We start from the raw sequence: 9,559 nt of genomic DNA on the forward strand, positions 1-9,559 counted from the left end.
AATGTCACACACTGTGCTTGTCACTTATCTACTCTGAGTAATGTGACTAGCACGGTACGACTATGCACATTACACCGGCATATTACTGTTGATTACTTTTTCTGTGAAACACTATCATAAAGAAGATGCTGTTTTCAAATTATTTGCAGGCTTATGTGACATTAAGCTTGAAATATTATGCATTTATTTCCCCCTAGAAATGCTGTTTTTATATGACATCACCTTTTTAAATGTATTCAATGCAATCAGCATTGTACGTACAGAAAAGTAATCACAAGGGTTCATGCACCAAATGTTCTCTAAAGAGACCTTTACTTGTCCTCAAGCCTTGAGGATCGGCTGCATTAGCTGAAAGTAAAATGATTACAACACTCAATGTGTGAAGTTTTATTTACCTAAGATTGTCCTGTGCAGTATTATCATCAACCTTATGTTGTAATCATAATTTTTTATTATTCCCATGCTTTTCATTGTTTCAGCAAGAAATTTCAAAGTTTCCAGGATCGTAAACTTAAAGTAAGCAAAGAGGACCACCGGGAGCTTAAGAAAGCTAGGAAAGATGGAAGCTTTCACGAGACACTTCTGGACAGGTGAATTATTATTTCCAGTGCTTGATGCAATGTCTTTGTCAGATAAAAACAAGTTGGTTACTTTGTGGGTTTTTATATTATAAATCCATGCAAAGGGGAAAAAGGTTTTCTTTCTCCATCGTTTGTGGAAGTCTTTATTCTTCAGGTTATACTGCCACCTACACAAGTATTGGACACTGGCAAACATAGAAGGCCAGCCCAGGAAACCCCTCCTACTACAGTATGCCTCAGACCGTTTTTCTAGTGTCCTAGGAGGATGGACATGTTTTCTTCAGCTCTGCTGTGTGAAAGACTAGCTTATATTTATTAGTACCATTTTTCTTCTTCAAACAGCGTGCTCCTCACTCTTCCCTGCCTTACAACATCAGGAAGCATCTTTCCATTGCTGCTCCTGCTTGCAAAGAGCCACGTGGAGCTGCAATCTTCCGCCCATTTCTGCTGCCTGCCTACAGTGACTTTCCAACCATCGGACCCTCATTTGTGATCAGCTATTTGAGGTTCGTGAGTACCTGAGACCTTTAAAATGGTTGTAAAGTCAGAAGGTTATTTATCTTAATGCATTTTATGCATTAAGATAAAAAACCTTCTGTGTGCAGCAGCCCCCCTAATAATTACCTGAGATCCATCTAGATCCAGCGATGCCACACGAGAGACTCGGCTGTCTGGGACTCCCCTCCTCATTGGCTAAGACAGCAGCGTAGCGCCATTGGCTCCCACTGCTGTCAATCAAAGTCTGTGAGCCAATGAGGAGAGAAAGGTGGTGGGGCCAGGGCACGGCTCCGTATCTGAATGAACACAGGGAGCTACGGCTTAGCTCGGGTGCACCCATAGCAAGCTGCTTGCTGTGGGGGCACTCAACAGGTGGGAGGGGCTAGGAGGGCCGAACAGGGACCCGAGAAGAGGTGGCTCTGGGCTGCTCTGTGCAAAACCACTGCACAGAGCAGGTAAGCATAACATGTTTGTTATTTTTATTGAAAAATTAGACTTTAGTATCACTTTAACGTGCATCTTGGGCTTTGATAATCCAGATTCAGTCAGACAACTCCATGGTGGGGTGTACAACCATCAGGGAGGGACCAGAAGACTCACTGCAGGAACAGTGGTAGATGATATCCTCTTCTGGGTAGAACTTCATGTTCTAGCCTTGTTCTTCGTGAACATTCCAGTCATGGACAATTACCAGGCCGACTTCCTTGGCCAGCAAAGTCTGGGAATGCGGACCGGGACCTGTGTCACAGGTGGAGGATACCAGATGTGGACCTTCTAGCCTCCAGGCTCAATAACTGGACAGGCTTCTGTCCAAGTACAGGGATCCTCTAGTGAAAGCAGTGCATGTTCTAGTGGTCTGTCATCAGATGTGGAAGGCAAACTTTACTTGTTTGGAGTCTTATAGACCCCACATCTCTCCATAAAGAAGACCTGTCACGCACCATTCTTATTACAAGGGATGTTTACATTCCTTGTAATAGGAATAAAAGTGATCAAAAAAATTAATTTAAGAGAAAGTGTAAAATAAAAAATTTTAAAAAAATGTAAACTGCCCCCCGTTCCCGTGTGCTCGCACACAGAGGCGAAAGCGCACGTAAGTCGCGCTCACATATGTAAACGCTGTTTAAATTACACATGTGAGGTATCGCCGCGTGCATTAGAGCAAGAGCAACAATTCTAGCACTAGACCTCCTCTGTAACTCTAAACTGGTAGGCTGTATACATTTTTAAAGCGTCACCTATAGAGATTTTTAAGTGCCAAAGTTTGGTGCCATTCCACAAGTGTGCGCTATTTTAAAGTTTGACATATTGGGTATTTACTCGGCGTAACATCATCTTTCACAGTATACAAAAAATTGGGCTAACTTTACTGTTTTGTTATTTTTTAATTCATGAAACAGTTTTTTTTTTTTTAAACTTGTTTGAAAAATTGTTGCACAAATACCATGTGACATAAAAAGTTGCAACGACCGCCATTTTATTTCCTAGGGTGTTTGCTAAAAAATATATATAATGTTTGGGGGTTCTGAGTAATTTTCTAGGAAAAAAATGATGATTTTTACATGTAGGAGAGGAGTGCCAGAATAGGCCCGGTATGAAAGTGGTTAAGTTCTACCCAGTGGACGGTACCAGCTTTGGGCTTAAGGTCTTCAGGTGGCACATTGAGCTGCAGGCAGTCCTCTTTTTTTCATGGGACTGTTAGTGTTTGTAGTGTTGTCCCACCCCTCAGTTGGACTGCTTTTGGACTCAAGAAAGTTAGTGCATATTGCCGGGCAGAATAACCTTCACAAGTTTAAAGCAAGCAAACATTCTCCTTCCTCAGGAGACCCTTGCTGTCATGCATGAATACTTCTTTGTCCTGCTAATCATTTAGTTTGTACGGCAGAGGAAGTCCAGCTCCTGCTGTAAGCGCTGTAGGTTTAAAAGTCCCCATCTCTAAGGTTGCATTTCTAACCCCTCTTCTCCAGGCCATTTACAAAACAGAGCCTAGACTATGTGTATTATAAATGGCCTGGGAGAGAGAGGTGCAAAGATGAGCTGTAGCAGTGGGGTTTATGAGAACTGTAGCATGTAGAGCCAAAGTGGCCAGAAAGTACAGCAGGATCTGGACTTCCTTCACCATATAAACTAAATAATTTGCAGAACTTAGAAGTATGCCTAGGTGAAAGTGAGGACCTCTTGAGGCTGGAGAATTTTTAACTGCCTTAACCTTGTATACACTGGTATGACTTGTTATGAGTCTGAGGTTGCACTGCAATGCATGACAGTGGAAATCAAATTATTTTCTATATAACCAATTCACAATAATGCAACATGATACAGTGCGATTTTTTTTTTTTTAAATGCATGTTCTGCACAGTGCTCTTTTGGGCCTATAGACTCCAGTGGGAGTGCATGAAACATGCATGTGCTGTACATGCATTTTTGGTGTTTTTTTCTTTTGGCTTAAAATTTAATTTATTCCGCTTAACAGTGATGTCACAGCAGATATTGCTTGTAAATGGCAAAAACAAAAATGTATGAAGCATGAAAAACGCATCATAAATGTGGTACAAGAACACACTGAAAGACGTATAATAAATCAGCAGCACTAGTATGAACATATGCTGATATCTGTGAAGAAACTCCTGCAAAAATATACAGTTAGGTCCATATATATTTGGACACAGGCACAATTTTTTTTATTTAGATATTTACCAAAACATATTCAAGCTATACTGTAGTTCTATAATGAATATGGGTTGAAAGTGCACACTCTCAGGTTTAATTTGAGGGTCTGTACATCGGTGGAAGGGTTTAGGAATTACAGCTCTTAAGAATAGCCACCCCCCCCCTTTTTCAAGGGACCAAAAGTATTTGGACAATTGAGTCAAACGCTGTTTCACAGCCAGGTGTGGGCTTCTCCTTATTTATTTTTTAATCAATTAAGCAGGTAAAAGCTCTGGAGTTGATTCTAAGTGTGGTATTTGCATTTGGAATCTATTGCTGTGAATGAACCTACATCATGCGTTCACAGGAGTTGGCCATGCAAGTGAAACAGGCCATTGTAAGGCTTCAAAAATGAAACAAATTCATCAGAGAGATAGCAGCAACATTATGAGTGGCCAAAGCAACAGTTTGATACATTCTGAGGAAAAAAGAACAAACAGGGGAGCTCAGCAACATAAAAAGGCCTGGACGTCCATGAATGACAACAGTGGTGAATGACCGTAGGATCCTCTCTATGGTAAAGGAAAACCCATTTACAACATCCAGACAAGTGAAGGACCCTCTCCAGGAGGTGGGCGTATCATTGTCAAAGTCTACAATCAAGAGAAGACTTCACGAGAGCAAATACAGAGGGTTTACCACCAGGTGCAAACCATTCAGAAGCCTAAAGAATAGTAAAGCCAGATTAGACTTTGCCAAAAAACATCTAAAAAAGCCAGACCAGTTCTGGAAAAGCATTCTTTGAACGAATGAAACTAAGATTAATCTGTACCAGAATGATGGGAAGAAAAAAGTGTGGAGAAGACTTGGAACAGCTCATGATCCAAAGCAAACAACGTCATCTGTAAAACATGGTGGAGGCAGTCTGATGGCATGGGCATGCATTGCTTCCATTGGCACTGGGTCATTGGTGTTTATTGATGTGAAGAAGCCAAATGAATTCTGCAGTGTTTATAGATATAGATATGTTTATAGATATACTGTCAGCCCAGATTCAGCCAAATGCAGCAACGTTGATTGGATGGTGCTTCACAGTACAAATGGACAATGATCCAAAACACACTGTAAAAGCAGCTCGGGAGCTTTTGAAGGAAAAAAAGTGGAATATTCTACAATGGCCGAGTCAATCACCTGATCTCAACCCAATTGAGCATGCATTTCACTTGCTAAAGGCAAAACTAAAGGCAGAAAAAGCAGAAAGACCCAAAAACAAAGAACAACTGAAGACAGCTGCAGTTAGAAGATTTATGTTCAACCCCTTGAATTAAAGCTGAAAATCTGCACTTCTGCACAAATTAATTCAGATTGTTTTGTTTTAATTTTATTCTGGTGGCATACAGAGCCAAAAGTATGAAAATTGTGCCTGTGTCCAAATATATATGGACCTAACTGTATATTACAGTATGTAAAAAGCTAGCGGGGAGGGAAAGGAGGAGATCAGCTTCATTTTCGGTTAAAAGGTCTGCTTTAAAACTGAACTCCTGACAGATTTAAAAGAAGCTAATTATTCAGCTTGGCATTGTGTGAGTACTTGAATTTTAACAGATTTCAGTCCCGGTTTAGTAGAGCTCAGAATGAAAGAGTCAGAAGCAGCACAAGTAGCCAATTATGCCACAGTGTAAGGAGCATTCTCCTTTTATTGTCCAGTCACAGGTTAGGGGAGAGACAAGGCCTGTAAGTGTTAAATAGCTGTGGCAAAAAATATAGGTCTTCTGCCCCACTGAAAGGACTGTCATGTACCTGGTGGTTGAGCCCTGTATGCAGAGACCGGCCTCTCGTATACCTCTGGTTCGAGAACCCCTGATAGAGCAGAGGGGCACAAATGCCTGACAGTTTAGCTGATGCAGGGGCTGGTCCGGACCTCCGATGCGGCTGAGAGGAGACTTGCAGCAGGTGGAAGGCAGGAACAGTAGTCTGGCAGGAGGCAGGTTCAGACTGGAAGCTGGATACAGCAGACAGTAGAAAGGTGTTCTGTAGTTCAGGTGCAGGCAGGCTAGGTCATACACTGGCGGGCAGATCAGGTACCAGAACAGATGCCGAAGAAGAGTCAAGGTACTAGCCGGGTCGGTAACAGGCGCATAGCAAAACAGTCAAAAGGAGAAGCAGAAGCGAAGTCAGCCGGGATCAGAGGCGGGCAGCAGGCAGGAGAAGTCAGGAATGAGCCAGGTCAACAGAAATCAGATGTGCAGGGTAAACAAGTAGAAGGGGCCTCGGGAATGCTGTAGACGGACAGCAAGGCGTCAGTCTCCTTTTAAATAGCGCATCTTGGCGCCAAGCGCTGTCACGCGTGCCCATGCGCAGAATGGCTATTCTAATGGCAAACCTGTGCACAGGTATTCTTCTATCACTCTGGTTGCTGGAAAGCCTTTCTTGACAAGTACTTTGCTGGCAGAGCTGTGCAAATATCAGGACTGGGTTGACAAAAATACAAATTCTTTATCAGGAAAAAACACTCCTATTTACAGTGGATATATAAAGTTTACACACCCCTGTTAAAATGTCAAGTTTCTGTGATGTAAAAAAAATGAGACAAAGATAAATAATTTCAGAACTTTTTCCACCTTTTAATGTGACCTAAAAACTGTACAACTCAGTTGAAAAACAAACTGAAATCTTTTAGTGGGGAAGAAGCAAAAATAAAAGACTAAAATAATGTGGTTGCATAAGTGTGCACGCCCTCTTATAAATGGGGATATAGATGTGTTCAGAATTAAGTAATCACCTTTAAGCTAATGTTAAATAGGAGTCAGTACACACCTGCCATCATTTAAAGTGCCTCTGATTAACCCCAATTCTGACATTTTCTTAGTGGCATCCTACAGCAAAAGCCCTGGTCCGCAGAGAGCTTCCAAAGCATTAGAGGGCATTGTTAAAAGGTATCAGTCAAGAGAAGGGTACAAAAGAATTTCCAAGGCGTTAGATATACCATGGAACACAGTGAAGACAGTCATCATCAAGTTGAGAAAATATGGCACAACAGTGGCATCACCAAGAACTGGACATCCTTCCAAAATTGATGAAAAGACAAGAAGAAAACTGGTCAGGGAGGCTGCCAAGAGGCCTACAGCAACATTAAAGGACCTGCAGGAATATCTGGCAAGTACTGGCTGTGTGGTGCATGTGACAACAATCTCCCATATTCTTCATATGTCTGGGCTATGGGGTAGAGTGGCAAGACGGAAGCCTTTTCTTACGAAGAAAAACATCCAAGCCTGGCTAAATTTAGCAAAAACACATCTGAATCAAAAGCATGTGGAAAAATGTGTTTATGATCTGATGAAACGAAATCAATATTGGCACAAACCTTCAGGCTTCTGCTAGGAAGCTGAACATGAAGAGGAACTTCATCTTTCAGCATGACAATGACCCAAAGAATGCATCCAAATCAACAAAGGAATGGCTTCACCAGAAGAAGATTAAAGTTTTGGAATGGCCCAGCCAGAGCCTAGACTTGAATCCGACTGAAGATCTGTGGGGTGATTTGAAGAGGACTGTGCACAGGAGATGCCCTCGCAATCTGACAGATTTGGAGTGTTTTTGCAAAGAATGGACAAATATTGTCAAGTCAAGATGTGCCATGCTCTTAGACTCATACCCAAAAAGACAGTGCTGTAATAAAATCAAAAGGTGCTTTAACAAAGTATTAGTTTAAGGGTGTGCACACTTGTGCAACCATATTATTTTATTTTTTTATTTTTACTTCCCTCCACCTAAAAGATTTTAGTTTGTTGTTCAACTGAGTTGTACAGTTTATAGGTCACATTAAAGGTGGAAAAAGTTCTGAAGTGATTTATCTTTGTCTCATTTTTTACATCACAGAAACCTGACATTTTAACAGGGTGTGTAGACTTTTTATATCCACTGTATGTATTTCATACATGGAAGCCATAGCCTACAGTGCTGATCAAGAGGAAATTTTCCAGCAGGGCAGTTGTACAGAAGTTGAATGGTATATCAACTTCTGTACAACCACGGTGCCCATACATGGATGAAAATTCAGCCAGTCCCTGCTAAACCAGCTGAATTTGAATCCATCTATGGGCAGTCAGGGCATTATTGCATGGTACAATATTTCAATCTAATACTGTAAAACATACAAGAGTGGAGAGCATATGAATGACCTTTGGGTTTCATTATGCAATCACAGGCTGGGTTGTTTCCTGGCCAAACTGTATTTTAGTAAGCAGAGAAGTCACAGAACTGGCTATTCTGTCTGAACTGCTGCTGTTTGACCAAAATTAGCCTCAGTCATTTACTGTCAGGGAAAATGGCAGCTTGTGAGAACATGCTGATAGTTTATAAATCACAGTTGCAGTAATGCATGAACATAAGCAGAGGTTTCTCATACATACATTTTTTTTTAGTTAGACATATACATGGGTCATATTATTAAACCACAGTAAAACTGATACAAAACTTTTTTTCTTTTTTTCTTTTTTTTTTTTGAATCTTACAGGAGATCGAAGCTAAAAGCAGACAGATACTGCAAGTGAAAACCATCACAACAAGATTTTTATTACATTTTTTCCCTTTTTTTGTTTTTGTTTTTATCTATTGTGTTAACTGCATTGAAATATTGTATTAAAACCTAATTTTGCAACAAGGATAAAGTGTTTGTCAGCACAAATCATTAGGGTTTTGAGTCTGTCTCTGCTGTGCGTTCTTCCTAACATCTTCTTTTTTACAAATCAAAAGGTAATTTAATCCTCTTATCAAAACTGTTGTACAATTGTCCACAGGCATCCCGTAACGTTTTTTTTTTTTTTTAGAGCTGACGGATTGCTTTTACAAGCAGCGAGAGGGAACGCCTACCCCCAGACAAAGATTGGAACCACTCTGTTCACCTTCTATGATATAGGGACCCAGAAGTGATGACCTTACATCACTTCTGGTTTCTCTGGATGTAAAAGGCGCCATTTTAAACAATAAAATGCTTTTGCTTACACCGATCTTGGTGTGATCAAATACTTTTTTTACAGAGGAGGGATTTCTCCATAAAGAGTAAAAGAGTACCCGTCACATGCCTATTGCATGTCACAAGGGATGTTTACATTCATTGTGAGAGCAATAAAAGTGATAAAAAATTTAAAGTGACAGTGTAAAAATAAATAATTGAAAAAAAAATTTAAAGCTTGACATGTTTTTTGTTTTTTAGATTTTACAAAAAAAATGGGTTATGTATTGTGTTTTTTGCATTAAAATTCAAAAATACTGTGTAACATAAAAAATTGCAACACCCACCAATTTATTATCTAAAGCCTCTCCGTTAACGGCCTCTAAGAAATTTTCTAGCAAAAAATACTAATTGTTACATGTGTTTCAAGTCTTTAATTCATTCGAGAAAACGGACTGAAAACAAACGCCAATTTGACTTTTTTAAACAAAATTTTGCAGGTGTATGGCCAGCCTAAGAAATTTTGTGCATTACCCCAGTTGGGATTTCATTTCCAGTGCAGCTTTTAATCTGACTGGTGACTGCAGCATCTACTTCCCCCATTTACTGGCCAACCCGGAATTCAGGTGGAAACAGTTGATTTTACGTCATTTGATTTTTATTCGCTGTTTTTCACCGAAGATCCCTATAGATCTATTGTGGCCCAAAGCAATTTGTATGCTGATCAATTCAGTGCTGCTAATCCCCAGCTGACCCTTGCCAGAGATTGGAAACCAATTACGGTTTCCGAATTTAAGACCTTTTCTGGGCCTATCCCTCCTCATGGGCAATAACTAAAAAGAGTGAGTTACGGTCATATTGGTCCACTGACCCAATT

General features: G+C 40.5%; 1 protein-coding gene across 8 annotated transcripts in view; it reads left to right on the forward strand.

Annotated features, from left to right (window-relative positions):
* FRG1 (FSHD region gene 1) overlaps positions 1-8,875 on the forward strand; it is a 62,730-nt gene extending 53,855 nt beyond the window's left edge. For 6 of the 8 annotated variants that reach the window (XM_073607834.1, XM_073607862.1, XM_073607846.1 and 3 more), the window contains exons 9-11: positions 480-590; positions 924-1,087; positions 8,245-8,398. In XM_073607834.1, coding sequence (XP_073463935.1) covers positions 480-590; positions 924-1,074 — 262 coding nt within the window. In that variant the 3' untranslated portion in view covers positions 1,075-1,087; positions 8,245-8,398. Of the gene's footprint in view, positions 1-479; positions 591-923; positions 1,088-8,244; positions 8,399-8,557 lie in introns of those variants that run through there. The other 2 variants (XM_073607823.1, XM_073607881.1) reach the window with 2 other exon arrangements.
* The last annotated feature ends 684 nt before the right edge of the window (positions 8,876-9,559 follow it).

Source organism: Aquarana catesbeiana, linkage group LG01 (assembly GCF_042186555.1).
Source record: "Aquarana catesbeiana isolate 2022-GZ linkage group LG01, ASM4218655v1, whole genome shotgun sequence".
Classification (NCBI taxonomy): domain Eukaryota; kingdom Metazoa; phylum Chordata; class Amphibia; order Anura; family Ranidae; genus Aquarana; species Aquarana catesbeiana.